Source organism: Cololabis saira, chromosome 9 (assembly GCF_033807715.1).
Source record: "Cololabis saira isolate AMF1-May2022 chromosome 9, fColSai1.1, whole genome shotgun sequence".
Taxonomy (NCBI): Eukaryota; Metazoa; Chordata; class Actinopteri; order Beloniformes; family Belonidae; genus Cololabis; species Cololabis saira.
In genome coordinates this window covers 7,106-22,500 of record NC_084595.1, presented here as the reverse complement: position 1 = coordinate 22,500, position 15,395 = coordinate 7,106, and the positions used below count along the sequence as shown (strand labels likewise).

At 42.3% G+C, this 15,395-nt stretch overlaps 1 protein-coding gene across 1 annotated transcript in view; it reads left to right on the top strand.

Moving 5' to 3' along the window:
* LOC133450828 (putative histone-lysine N-methyltransferase PRDM6) overlaps positions 1-1,007 on the top strand; it is a 47,049-nt gene extending 46,042 nt beyond the window's left edge. The window contains exons 6-7 of the mRNA XM_061729733.1: positions 494-652; positions 888-1,007. Of these exons, the coding sequence (XP_061585717.1) occupies positions 494-652; positions 888-1,007 (279 nt within the window). The remainder of the gene's footprint in view (positions 1-493; positions 653-887) is intronic.
* Positions 1,008-15,395: the final 14,388 nt, after the last annotated feature.

Below are 15,395 nucleotides of genomic sequence, written 5' to 3'. Positions count from 1 at the left end.
TAGCACGTTCCTGCGTCGGCGGCCACGAGATAACGACCAACACCAACAAAATATACGAGAAGAATTTATGGAATCCAGAAGAAAACATGTTTAACAAAGATGAATTCACCAATTTCAAACATGATCAATGTAATTTAATAGTAGCGGGTTGCAGTTGCCGTTATGGTTACAGTTACGGTTACAGTTGCAGTTGCAGTTACTGTCACAATTACAGTTACCATTAAGTTACCTTACAGTTACAGTTACTTCTACTCCTACTGAACATGCTGCAGCGGAAAAATGTGTAGCGCGTTCACGCGGCCACGAGATAACGTTCAAGATAACGACCAATACCAACAAAATGTACGAGAAAAATAATGTAATTTAAGAAAGAGTCAGGATAACGTGTCACATACGAAACTCCAGCTCTTCTAATGTGAGATGTTACTGCTGGACAAAAACAACCCTCACTGGTGTCGTGTTTTCCTTCTCTCTGAGTTTTTACCCGCAGTAGTTTGATCCGTGGGACGTTTTTGTGGATCTGAGCGGCGCCGCTCCCCGGCCCGCGCTGCGTTCAGGTGTCGGGGTTCAGCCGTTTATCGTGGTGTGTTCAGGTGTCGGGGTTCAGCCGTTCATCGTGGTGTTCAGGTTCAGCCTCTCTCTCATTGATCAGGTCGTATTTACATACGGTGACAGGAGAAAGTCAATGTGGCCGTTATAAACAGCTGCATTAGCATTAGCGGGGGAGGAGCGGGGCATTAGCATTAGCGGGGGAGCAGCGGGGCATTAGCATTAGCGGGGGAGGAGCAGGGCATGCTGGGAGATGGATGAGTCCCCCGTGGCCGAGCCGTTAAAGGTCAGGCCGGCGTGGGTTGACCGGACATCAGTCTGGGTTGGTGTTGAGGCAGCAGGACGGGGACGGGGGGACGGGGACCGGGGTCAGAGGTCGCCGGGACCACGGCCTGCAGGAACAGCAGCTGCTGCGTCAGGATTGGTCCGTCCACAGCAGGAACGGGGAGATTCCTTGAACTGGTTGACAATCGTCTCAGGGAAACCTGATCACTGACTCGTCACAGAGTTACAGTTACGGTTACAGTTACAGTTAGTTACTGTTGTGGTTGCAGTTCCAGTTCCAGCTGCAGTTACGCCTACAGTTACAGTTACGTTGCTGTTACGGTTAAAGTTACTGTTACAGTTAGTTAGTAACAGTTATGCCTACAGTTACAGTTACGTTGAGACTAACTATTATAGTCTTGTTCTATAGCTGCAACTATGACTACTGACTCTAACACACTAGAGTTTACACTACCTAGAGATTTACCAACACCAGCTAGAGGTTTACTAAACACTAACTATAGGCTTTACTAAACAGAAAGGTTTTAAGTTTAGTTTTAAAGGTGGAGGTGGTGTCAGCCTCCTTAACCCAGATTGGAAGTTGGTTCCATAGTAATGGTGCCTGATAGCAGAACGCCCGCCCTCCAAATCTACATTTAGATACTCTAGGAACTACGAGTAAACCTGCACTCCGAGAACGGAGAGCTCTGCCAGGAACATAAGGCACTATCAGGTCTTGTAAATAATGTGGAGCTAAGCCGTTTTGGGCTTTATACGCAAGTAATAACATTTTAAATTGGATTCTGAATTTTAAGGGTAACCAATGGAGCGACGCTAACACTGGAGAGACGTGGTCTCTCCTGCTGATTCCTGTCAGCACTCATGCTGCTGCATTCTGGATCAGCTGGAGCCTATTCAGCAAATTACTTGGACATCCTGCTAACAACACATTACAGTAATCTAGTGTAGAAGATACAAACGCATGAACTAGTTTTTCTGCATCACTCTGCGAGAGGATTTTCCTAATTTTTGCAATATTACGGAGATGGAAAAATGCTATTTTACAAACCTGATTAACATATGGTTTAAACGACAAATCCTGATCGAAAATAACACCAATAATAGTAGGGGGTTACAGTTACGCTCACAGTTACGGTTACAATAGCAGTTACAGTTAGTTACACTTATGCTTACGGTTATGTTGCGGTTACAGTAACGTAGGGCTGCACGATTCTGGACAAAATGAGAATCACGATTTTTTTTGCTTCGAATTGAGATCACGATTCTCTCACGATTTTTTTCCAATATAAAATGTATTGCACTTATTACTTTAACTTTGCAACAGCTGAACAAAAATATAATAACAATAAACATCTCTTGTCTTCTTTACACAAACCTTTGAATAATTTAAACAATAATAACAATTTAACAATATTTGTTCCTCCCTGAGTTGAACACCCTTTCAGAAAGGGGACTTGTAACAGATCCTGTAGTTCTGAGGCAACAAATTATTCCTCTGGCTGCTTTTTGCTGTAACAGCTGACATTGAACATAAAAACAATAAACATCTCTCTTGTCTTTAAATAATTTTAACAATAACAATTTTAACAATATTTATGTGCAATATGTGTCAGGTGATGAGAAAGGTAGATGTTTCTCCAAATGTAATCCACAATCATTAACAAAATATAACAAACATGACAACATGATAGTTGACCATGACAGGACTACAACAACCTAGAACATAGGCCTAGTCCTTTTTTTATGCAGCCATCTTTAAAAAAAAAAAAAAAAAATTCAAATCGTCGTCATTTGGAAATGAGATCGCGTTCAAGCATGAATCGAGATCGCGATTTTTTAACGATTAATCGTGCAGCCCTACAGTAACGGTTTCAGTTCCAGTTGCAGCTGCAGTTACGCTTACAGTTACAGTTACAGTTAGTTAAGTTGCGGTTACAGTTACAGTTACAGTTACAGTAATGCTTTCAATTGTAGTTACAGTTACAGTTACTCACAGTTATGCTTAAACTTATGACAAACATGTACACACAAGGAAACTTTCACCTTGGAGCTTTTACTGTGACGAGTTTCAAGGTCAGGCCGGCGTGGGTTGACCGGACATCGGCCTCGGTTGGTGTTGAGGCAGCAGGACGGGGGTGAGCGGGGCGTCAGGGGTCAGAGGTCGCAGGAACAGCAGCTGCTGCGTCAGGATTGGTCCGTCCACAGCGGGAACGATGTTGACGTGTGTTTTGTCCTGACGGTCGTCTCGGGGAAACCTGGACCTGCGTCAGTCTCCCGGCTGAACAGGTGAACTTCAGGTGAAGCATTTACTATGACGAGTTTCCATGACGACAGAAAGCTGCTCACATGTCAATCAGCAGACGGATCCTGAAGAACTAAAGAGAGAGAGTATTTATGTTCTTCATTCATCAAAAGTATATTTAACCACAAACGTTTGCAGCATTCGATTAGTATTTTAATGTCAGGTCTGTCTGTCTGTCGTCATTATTCACTCTGCTACTGATCCATGATGGGGAACTGGACGTAGAACTGGGAACTATTCCCGGTTGTGTGTAGGTTTTCAGAGACCAGGAACACGATCCGTTATGAAAATAAACAAGTAAAAAACTCCCTTTAAGAGGGAAGAAACCTGGAACCAGACCTGGACGTAACTTAATGTTGAATAGTCTCACTAGTTCTGGACCTTCAGCGACGTGCTGCCTTCATCTGGTTCGGAGTGGAACTGCTTTAATATGTCCTTCAGAATAAAAGTTGTAACATCAGGCCGCTGTTTAATTAGTGTCAAAATACTTTGTTTCGTGTCCCGAAGCTCAGAAACTCCTGACGCTGATTTAAAAACATTTTAACTGCAGTTGGTTTTTGTTCGTTCCTGAAAAATTCCCTCGGAAGATCCTCGTCTGGAGGGAAAACTAACCGATAACCGATGACTCCGAGCATCGGCAGGTTATCGTCGGCGTATCGATTGACCCGCCTGGATCCCATTAAAGCTCTGGCTGTTAAACAGGAAGAGATGTGTGTCCTGCAGCCAATCAGGAGCTGCTGTCATGTTGTCTACGGTGTCCAGGAAGGGCCAGTTTTAATTAAGATAAAGGGGTTTCTGGGGCCGCAGGATTTTACAGGTCCACAAATTGATCTCTGTTTCTTTGCTGTAGCTGGAAGTCTTGTCTTGTCTTGGTTTCTCTTTGGTGATTTTCTTTAAGAAGAGGTTGCTCCGAGCGTCAGGTTTAGACAAAACCAGTTGCAGGTTTTTACAGTTTATTTACCCCGGATTTCTGCAAACATGATTGATTTGTGTTGCTTTTTCTGGCCTTTTTTTTTTTTTTTTTTTTTTTTTTTTTTTTAATTGTTTGCACTCGTAAAAAGGAACGTTACACAGAGGAAAAAAATTAAGAAGAGATGTGTTGGAGGTCAAGAGCAGAGACCATTTATTTAATAAATAGCTTGGAGGACCTGGAAATCATTAAAAGAACAGATGGAAACAGGAAACATCAGAATGGTGATCTTTTCAAAGTTGTAGCGGCTAAGTTAGTTTTTCTTCCGGTAGTTTAACTTCCGGTCCCCCCCCTATCCAATCAGAACCTTCACAACCCCCAGACCTGGAGAGGAATTGGAGAAAGACCATCAAACATGTTTCCATGGAAACCTCAATTCAGAATTACTATTTCCATGTAAACTCCAAGGAAAATACTTTAATTTGGAATTATTTAATTCAGGATAATTAATTCAGAATCAAAAATCATCATGTAACCGTGGCTCATGGATTTACACGTGTACTTTGGGTTATTTGTGTTGTGGAAATTGAAAGGACCAATCAACTAAACTAACTAACTAAACTAAGCGTTAACCTCCCGCTCCGACCCGCAGGATCGTCCTGGTTGGGAGGAATGTGCAGTGAAAACAGAGAAAACAGGCGATTCCTTCCCGCTGCTCGCGGCTCTGACCCCCGTCCTGCCGGCGTTTACCAGAGTTTTCTTTTGGACACATCAGAGACGGGACGAGCAGAGAAAACAGAGAAAACAGAGAAAACAGAGAAAACAGAGAAAACAGAAAACAGCCAAAATATTCAGGTTCTGAGGAATGTTTACGGGACGCATGAGGAGAGAAAAATCCCCCACGCCTGTCGGTATCTCGCTTTCTCCAGCCTTTGGTGTTTGTTGTTCTCCGTCCTCCTGCTGCAGATTTCCTTGTCGACGGTTTGCGTTGGGTTGTGGTTTCTGTCAAGATTCTGCCCTGCTTTCCTGCCTGACATCGTCGGCTAACGTTCCTGGGGTTTATTTCCTGCCTGACGTCGTCGGCTAACGTTCCTGGGGTTTATTAAGGCCTGACGTCGTCGGCTAACGTTCCTGGGGTTTATTTCCTGCCTGACGTCGTCGGCTAACGTTCCTGGGGTTTATTAAGGCCTCACGTCGTCGGCTAACGTTCCTGGGGTTTATTTCCTGCCTGACGTCGTCGGCTAACGTTCCTGGGGTTTATTTCCTGCCTGACGTCGTGGGCTAACGTTCCTGGGGTTTATTTCCTGCCTGACGTCGTCGGCTAACGTTCCTGGGGTTTATTAAGGCCTGACGTCGTGGGCTAACGTTCCTGGGGTTTATTAAGGCCTGACGTCGTCGGCTAACGTTCCTGGGGTTTATTTCCTGCCTGACGTCGTCGGTTAACGTTCCTGGGGTTTATTAAGGCCTGACGGCGTCGGCTAACGTTCCTGGGGTTTATTTCCTGCCTGACGTCGTCGGCTAACGTTCCTGGGGTTTATTTCCTGCCTGACGTCGTCGGCTAACGTTCCTGGGGTTTATTTCCTGCCTGACGTCGTCGGCTAACGTTCCTGGGGTTTATTTCCTGCCTGACGTCGTGGGCTAACGTTCCTGGGGTTTATTAAGGCCTGACGTCGTGGGCTAACGTTCCTGGGGTTTATTTCCTGCCTGACGTCGTGGGCTAACGTTCCTGGGGTTTATTTCCTGCCTGACGTCGTCGGCTAACGTTCCAGGGGTTTATTAAGGCCTGACGTCGTCGGCTAACGTTCCTGGGGTTTATTTCCTGCCTGACGTCGTCGGTTAACGTTCCTGGGGTTTATTAAGGCCTGACGGCGTCGGCTAACGTTCCTGGGGTTTATTTCCTGCCTGACGTCGTCGGCTAACGTTCCTGGGGTTTATTTGCTTCCTGACGTCGTCGGCTAACGTTCCTGGGGTTTATTTCCTGCCTGACGTCGTCGGCTAACGTTCCTGGGGTTTATTTCCTGCCTGACGTCGTTGGCTAACGTTCCTGGGGATTATTTCCTGCCTGACGTCGTCGGCTAACGTTCCTGAGGTTTATTTCCCGCCTGACGTCGTCGGCTAACGTTCCTGGGGTTTATTTCCTGCCTGACGTCGTAGGCTAACGTTCCTGGGGTTTATTTCCTGCCTGACGTCGTCAGCTAACGTTCCTGGGGTTTATTTCCTGCCTGACGTCGTCGGCTAACGTTCCTGGGGTTTATTTCCTGCCTGACGTCGTCGGCTAACGTTCCTGGGGTTTATTAAGGCCTGACGTCGTCAGCTAACGTTCCTGGGGTTTATTTCCTGCCTGACGTCGTCAGCTAACGTTCCTGGGGTTTATTTCCTGCCTGACGTCGTCAGCTAACGTTCCTGGGGTTTATTAAGGCCTGACGTCGTCGGCTAACGTTCCTGGGGTTTATTTCCTGCCTGACGTCGTCGGCTAACGTTCCTGGGGTTTATTTCCCGCCTGACGTCGTCGGCTAACGTTCCTGGGGTTTATTTCCTGCCTGACGTCGTCGGCTTACGTTCCTGGGGTTTATTTCCCGCCTGACGTCGTCGGCTAACGTTCCTGGGGTTTATTTCCTGCCTGACGTCGTCGGCTAACTTTCCTGGGGTTTATTTCCTGCCTGACGTCGTCGGCTAACGTTCCTGGGGTTTATTAAGGCCTGACGTCGTCGGCTAACGTTCCTGGGGTTTATTAAGGCCTGACGTTGTCGGCTAACGTTCCTGGGGTTTATTTCCCGCCTGACGTCGTCGGCTAACGTTCCTGGGGTTTATTTCCTGCCTGACGTCGTCGGCTAACGTTCCTGGGGTTTATTAAGGCCTGACGTTGTCGGCTAACGTTCCTGGGGTTTATTTCCCGCCTGACGTCGTCGGCTAACGTTCCTGGGGTTTATTTCCTGCCTGACGTCGTCGGCTAACGTTCCTGGGGTTTATTTCCTGCCTGACGTCGTGGGCTAACGTTCCTGGGGTTTATTTCCTGCCTGACGTCGTCGGCTAACGTTCCTGGGGTTTATTTCCTGCCTGACGTCGTCGGCTAACGTTCCTGGGGTTTATTTCCTGCCTGACGTCGTGGGCTAACGTTCCTAGGGTTTATTTCCCGCCTGACGTCGTCAGCTAACGTTCCTGGGGTTTATTAAGGCCTGATGTCGTCGGCTAACGTTCCTGGGGTTTATTAAGGCCTGACGTCGTCGGCTAACGTTCCTGGGGTTTATTTCCTGCCTGACGTCGTCGGCTAACGTTCCTGGGGTTTATTAAGGCCTGACGTCGTCGGCTAACGTTCCTGGGGTTTATTAAGGCCTGACGTCGTCGGCTAACGTTCCTGGGGTTTATTAAGGCCTGACGTCGTCGGCTAACGTTCTTGGGGTTTATTTCCTGCCTGACGTCGTCGGCTAACGTTCCTGGGGTTTATTAAGGCCTGACGTCGTCGGCTAACGTTCCTGGGGTTTATTAAGGCCTGACGTCGTCGGCTAACGTTCCTGGGGTTTATTTCCTGCCTGACGTCGTCGGCTAACGTTCCTGGGGTTTATTAAGGCCTGACTTCGTGGGCTAACGTTCCTGGGGTTTATTTCCTGCCTGACGTCGTCGGCTAACGTTCCTGGGGTTTATTAAGGCCTGACGTCGTCGGCTAACGTTCCTGGGGTTTATTTCCTGCCTGACGTCGTTGGCTAACGTTCCTGGGGTTTATTTCCTGCCTGACGTCGTCGGCTAACGTTCCTGGGGTTTATTAAGGCCTGACTTCGTGGGCTAACGTTCCTGGGGTTTATTTCCTGCCTGACGTCGTCGGCTAACGTTCCTGGGGTTTATTAAGGCCTGACGTCGTCGGCTAACGTTCCTGGGGTTTATTAAGGCCTGACGTCGTCGGCTAACGTTCCTGGGGTTTATTAAGGCCTGACGTCGTGGGCTAACGTTCCTGGGCTTTATTAAGATCGACTCTGACTTCATCACCGGTTTCGTCACCAGAAAAGCTTCGTGCTTTTGTTGGATTCCACTGAGGAGAACTTGTTTTCATGGGTGGGATTTATTAGTAAAACAGCGAACAGTTGATGGAAGACTTGCGGACATTTTATACAAAGAAGTTGAACTCAATTCTTACAGTTTGAGTTTTATTTCGTTGCAGACTGGATGAAGCCAAGATATTTCACTTTTTGCTTGATCAAGTTTATTGGATTTGTTAATATACATCCATTCCTGCACTTTTTACCTGTAACACAATAAAAACCGCACAAACCAAAGACTAATCACGAGTGAAACCCGAGGTTTTATCGTGCCAACGGGACGCCCTACTAAAGTTGCTTTCATCAATGAAAATTCGGACTAAATGTAGTCGTCAACAAACCTTTATCACCCGAGGAAAACGAGACGCAACGAAAATGCTGGTCATGTGACGATAAGGATAATTAAATATATAATGCAATATCGTAGAGGAATAAAATGAGACTAAAATGTAGATTATAAAATAAAAACTCTTTATTCAGTTTATTCTCTAGATCTTTGGATCCACTTTCCTACAGAAATGTGGAAAAGAATATAAATGTCGTCGCAAGAGAAAAAGGCGGGGAGAAATGGGGAAAAATTAATATGTTTTAAACTCAGATGAGAGTCTTCTGTATCTGGAATGAATGTATTCTTTAGTCTATAAGGAAACAATTATATAATAATAAGATAACCTTGTTTAAATTGTAAAATGGGCTTGGATAAATACAATCTTTGACTAAAACTAGACTAAAAAGAACAATTCTGACTAAAATAAGACTAAAATGCTCAGACTTTTAGTCGACTGAAACTTGACACGACTAAAAGGAGAATGACCGTGACTAAAACTAATAAAAACTAAAATGATAGCTGGACCCAAAGACTGGACTGAAACGTGTGTCCCTCGTCTCCTTGACTCCTCGTCTCCTTGACTCCTCGTCTCCTTGACTCCTCGTCTCTTCCTAACCCTAACACCCGTGAACGTTCCATTAATTCTGTCCTGAATTTAGTTTTTCTAAACATCTCTGTTCCTTTTAAGTTGTACATCTTGGGCGGTTGATGTGCCGCGGCTTCACTTTTCCTCCCGGAGGTTAATCTTTAGTCTTGGTCGTCGCGGGAGGTGAAGGCCTGCAGAGTAAAATCTCGGCGCTGGAAACTCCAGCTGACGGATTTGACTGAGACTTCACTGACTGGTTTAAGCACTGCAGAGGTCAAAGGTCAGAGTGTAAATCAGCTGGAGGTGAAGCTGTTCAAAGACTCCCTGCACGTGGAGGATTTAATTTACGGGTCCGAACGAACGTCCCGGAGGTCGTTCTGCAGAATCACACGTCACAAATGTCACACACGAGGATTTCTGCACTTTCAACGACTTAAACTGTCAAAACGGACAGAAATGGAGGCAGAGAAGAAGAAGTGTGGTCATCCAGGCTCTGTCGGTCTCCGCGCTTCCAGCGGATACATCCGTTTATATTTATATATATATATATATATATATATATATATATATATATATATATATATATATATATATCGATTCGGGGTTCGATTCGATTTTTAAGATTCAGAATCGATTATCACGCTTTGATTCGATCCGATATTGATTTGGGTTAGTGTTAATAAAACAGTTTTTTCAGCTGTTGCATGAATTATATGACTGTCTAGTTCTGCAACATATTACTACTAGTATTATATTGAGATTCAACAGCAAGTATTGCAGCTAATGATGCTGTAAGGACCAATCAGCTCCCAGAATGCTGATAGAACTGAAACAGAAACATCGTGGGTCAGAATTACCAAACAGATCCAGGAGGAAACAGAGACGATGAAATCAGTTTTATTTTTTCCCCATTTATGAGAATTTGGTTTTTAACATTTATGCAAATGTAACCCCAAGACAGTATATAAAGCAAAGAAATATAGACAATTTATGCAATTATAACCTAACACTTTAATGTTTTCATACCTTTAAACATATTTAAAGGCAAAAACATGGCACCAGTTATTCTCGTGTCCAACAAAACATTCCTTTTTTGGGCATAAACAAAAAAGTACCAAAAGTTGTAATGTAATGATGATGAAAAAAAAAAAATAAATAAATAAATAAATCTTTAGACATATGAATCGATTTTTAGGAATTAATATGAGAATCGATTTAAAATCGGAGAATCGATCTTTTCAACACAGGCCTAGAAATGATGTTTTTTGGAGACTTTGAGCTTCGTTTTCGTGTAAACGAACGACCAAAACGCCTGAAAACACCAGTTTTTACTACGTTTAAATCGGGCTTCAGTCTTTCTGCCACTCAGTGCTTTAACCCGCTGTGAAGTTGCATCTGTGACGTCGTGCACATTCCCTACATACATCCCTCTGCAGGCCGGCGCTGGAATCTGGACCAGCACGAGTCCAGCAGACCCTGAAAGTGTTGGTGAGTTTCAGCCCAAACGGAGCGAAAGAAAAAGTCCCTGAAAGGACAGGAGTTGAGAAAAAGTCCACTTGTCCAAACAGCGTGACAGACGGACGGAGGGACGGCTGCAGCCCGTTGCTCCACTTCACCCACTCCAGCGGTGGGAACGGCTCAGACGCTCCAGCTCCAGCTCCAGCTCCGCTCTGTTTATTTATTTAGTTTGCAGGAATGAGTCAGACGATCGGCTCTTTTATTTGTTTCATTTGGCAGCCAGGAAGTAAAAGAGAGAGAGATTTGTAGTAAAAGTGAAGCTCTGCGACTGAAACAACGTTCCTGAACCGGTTCCTGACCCCGAACGTGACGAAGGAAAAGCTCGGCTGGTGGAACGTTGTGGAGTCGCTGACGGAGTCGTGAAACAACAACGTTTCAGACTTTACTCACATTCTTTAGTCTTTCATTCTGATGGACATTTGTCACATGACCAGCTGCAGTCACGCTGGTGCTGAGGAAAGATCACAGTGCAGGAGGAAAATAATAATAATAATAATAATAATAATAATAATAATAATATTTAATAATAATAATTATTGTTTTAATAATAATAATAGTAATAATAATAGTAATAATAATAGTAATAATAATAATAGTAATATTAATATGATCGATAATAATAATAACAATAATGATGATAATAATAATAATAATAATAATAATAACAATAATAACAATAATAATAATTATTATTATTATTGATAATAATAATAATAATAATAATAATAATAATAATAATAATAATAATAATAATATCGATAATAATAATAGTATTAATAATTATAATAATAATAATAATAATAATAATATTAACTGACAATAATATTAATATTATCGATGATAATAATAATAATAATAATAATAATAATAATAATAATAATATTAATACTAATAATATTTAATAATAATAATAATTAGTATTATTATTTATAATAATAATAATTAATAATAATAATATTTAATAATAATAATAATTATTATTTATAATAATAATAATATTATTATCGATAATAATGATAATAATAATAATAATAATAATAATAATAATAATAATAATAATAATAATAATAATAATAATAATAATATCGATGATAATAATAATAATAATAATAATAATAATAATAATAGTATTAATATTATTCATAATAATTATTATTGTTAATAGTATTATTAGCAATGATGATGATGATGATGATGATGGTAATAATAATAATAATAATAATAATAATAATAATAATAATAATAATAATAATAAAACACTAACGATCGAATCCAGAGACACAAAATAAGGGTAAAAACTAAAAATGACTGAAAACACGGGGGGTCGGGGGTAATTGGACAGGGGCCTCTGTCTCGCAGCCAAGAGCCCTTTATAGAGGTATATATATATATATTATAGTTATAGAGGTTATAGAGGTAGTTGTCCTGGACCATAAGTCCATCTGGAAATTTACCCAGATACAATGCAATAAAGGAAATCTAAAGTTTTAGTCTGAAAATTGTGTGTAATTCTTCAGTAAATTCTTGCCAATATGGTTGAATAAGGGCCCAGAATACATGGACGTGGTCTGTCATCAGCATATATCCTGACCCTGGGAACCCTGCCGTTTACATTTCAGTTTTGGAGTGATAAATAATCGTATTATGGTGTTCCAGCAGAATTCCCGCTACTAGCATGACTTTCCCAAATATCTCTCCAGTCGTCCTCAGATATCTCCAGCCAGATTCCCATTTCTTCTTAACCTGGAAAGTGGAATGGTTTTTGGAAATAGTTCCCTCTTGGTATTGGGTAATATTGTTCAGATTCCCTGAATGAAGAGTGCTCTATAAATATAATCTATTATAATTATTATTAGGGCCCGAGCACTTACAGTGCGAAGGCACTATTGAATCTGTAGGATTTTTTTTCTCGTTTTTTTTCTCGTTTTTATTTTCCAACGAAATTAGGGTCTTTTTTCCCCCTAAACGTGCCCCAAAAGTCACCAAATTTTGCACCAAGCCAGGCCTGGTGAAAAATGTGATATTTAATGGTTTGCATTAATGGGCGTGGCCTAACGGCTCAACAGCGCCCCCTAGAAAACTTTGTGCCTCAAGCCCCACAATACGGTTTGACGTACATGCACGAAAATCGGTACACACCTGTATCATGTTAAATACAATTTTGAGAAAAAAGTCAAAATTTCGTGAATAGAGTCGAAGTTTCGCCTTTTTTCTCAACATTTTGACTTTATTCACGAAATTTTGACTTTTTTCTCGAGAATAATGTTGATGTACAATCGCGAAAAAAGTCGAAATGTTGAGAAAAAAGTCAAAATATATATCAAAACTTAAAGAAAAGTCTCTTGGCGCCATGGCCCAAACCGAACAGGAAGTCGGCCATTTTGAATTAATCCTGTCATTTTGGCGCAATTTATGCCATTTCTTCAACCATTAATTCAGCCCGAACCGTAACGTGCACCCAGGTGTGTTATACATCAAAATGTGCGTCTCCATCCTGCGACTACGCACATTACTTTTTCAGTCAAAAGCGTTACCGTGGCGACGCTAGACACCAAGAAGCGCGCCCCCCTTCATCTGATTGGTCCATATTATATATATTATTCCATATTTGATAGTTCCTACTTTCTGCCATAACTTTTGAATGGTTTGATATAGAATCGTGGGTGGTTTCATCCACTAAATGTCCAGACCTGAAGAATCTCCATCAAGTCATACAAGCTTCCACTGCAGCCTGAACGTTACAAGGGTGGAGGAACGTTCATCGCTGCTTGCAGCTCTAATTATTATTATTATTAATGTATTAAAGTACACCAGATTGGTCCAGACCAGCTTCCCGTGGGCTCACCACCTGTGGGAGGGCCCACAAGGGTCAGGTGGAGTGTGAGCTGGGATGTGTATCCCCCCCGGCGTGGTGCCTGTACATTAGGGTTAGCACTGTTGAGTAGCCCCCTCACCTTTGGGCGGTGGAGGGGGGGGTTCTGACTCTGGGTGTATGTGCAGGTCGTTATGAAGCTCCTGGGTGGCACAAGGCCTTGGAGGGGCATGAGATGGCTGGAACAACAACAACAACAACAACAACAACAAGTCAAACTGTCGAGAAAAAAGTTGAAATGTCGAGAAAAAAGTCAAAATTTCGAGAAAAAAAGTCAAAATGTAGAGAAAAAAAGTCAAAATGTCGAGAAAAAAAGTCAAAATGTCGAGAAAAAAAGTCAAAATGTCGAGAAAAAAAGTCAAAATGTAGAGAAAAAAAGTCAAAATGTCGAGAAAAAAAGTGGAAATGTCGAGAAAAAAAGTCAAAATGTAGAGAAAAAAAGTCAAAATGTCAAGAAAAAAAGTGGAAATGTCGAGAAAAAAAGTCAAAATGTCGAGAAAAAAAGTCAAAATGTCGAGAAAAAAAGTCAAAATGTCAAGAAAAAAAGTCAAAATGTCGAGAAAAAAAGTCAAAATGTCAAGAAAAAAAGTCAAAATGTAGAAAAAAAAAGTCAAAATGTCGAGGAAAAAAAGTCAAAATGTCGAGGAAAAAAAGTCAAAATGTAGAAAAAAAAAGTCAAAATGTAAAAAAAAAAAGTCAAAATGTCGAGAAAAAAAGTCAAAATGTAGAAAAAAAAGTCAAAATGTCAAAAAAAAAAGTCAAAATGTCAAAAAAAAAGTCAAAATGTCGAGAATAAAAGTCAAAATGTAGAAAAAAAAGTCAAAATGTCAAAAAAAAAGTCAAAATGTTGAGAAAAAAAGTCAAAATGTCAAGAGAAAAAAGTCAGTGTCGAGAGAAAAAGGTGAAAATTCGAAATGTCGAAATTAAAGGGGACCTATTCTGAAAACCAGGTTTTCTCTTACTTTAACATATATAAAGTGTCTCCCCTCATCCAACTCAGAAGGAGGAAACAACCAGATTCTGCAGTGTCTGTACAGCCGCCCGGATGATCGTCCAGTGTGATGTGGATCTACGAGCCAATAAGATTCTGATCCCCAAAGTTACGGAACCACGGAGCGATGGTGAAACCACTAACAACTAACTCCGCCAGCCGGAGCTTCCGCCATTTTTTCGTAGCGGTGTATCGCGTCATTCAGGCAGCCAATCAGCACAGAGCCTCATTATCATAGCCCCGCCCACTCAGAATCCTGCAGATTTTAGTGTCAGAACGTCTTTCTGGGCCCCGGGGGGTCATCAGGAGGTCATGTGACCCGCGGGTCGGCCCGCCGCGGCGCTAACAACCCTCCAGGCCGGTGCTGTTTGGTTAGACCCACTCGGTGAGTCGGGTTGGGCTCTGGTCTCTGCGTGACATCACCCCGTCGGCACGGTAACCGCGGGGGTCGGGGAGCGGAGCCGCGGCGGCTAACAGAAGCAACACGTCAGAATAACAGCCGTTACTGTGGAGCCTCTTCATCATCCCGCGGCCCGTCCTCAGAAACAACATGAAGTCATGTTTATGTGGTGAAAACAGTCTTTTATCCTCCGCTCGGGTCGGGTTTTACTCCTGGAACATCGTTCTGTAACCGAACAGTTATTAACCCGCTCACCCCCAGGGATTTTGGAGGTGAATTTCTCCTGAACAGGCCAAATTAAATCAACTATATCTCCACAATTATAAGGACAATATGCATAACCCTGTTCTCTACGGATAGCTAAGAGCTCCCAGCATGCATTTCCAGTGTCAGAAAAGTTGTGAATGTTCACGTGTCTGAGCAAATGGTGATAAACCAAAGAAAAAAAAGGACTTTTTTATTCTCGTCTAATTAGAGCCCTAATGTTTCTGTAGGAATTTTTATCCTCGTTTTTATTTTTCTTCCGACGAAATGAGGTCTTTTTCCCCCTAAAAGTGCCCCAAAAGTCACCAAATTTATCACCAAGCCAGGCCTGGTGAAAAATGTGATATTGAATGGTTTGC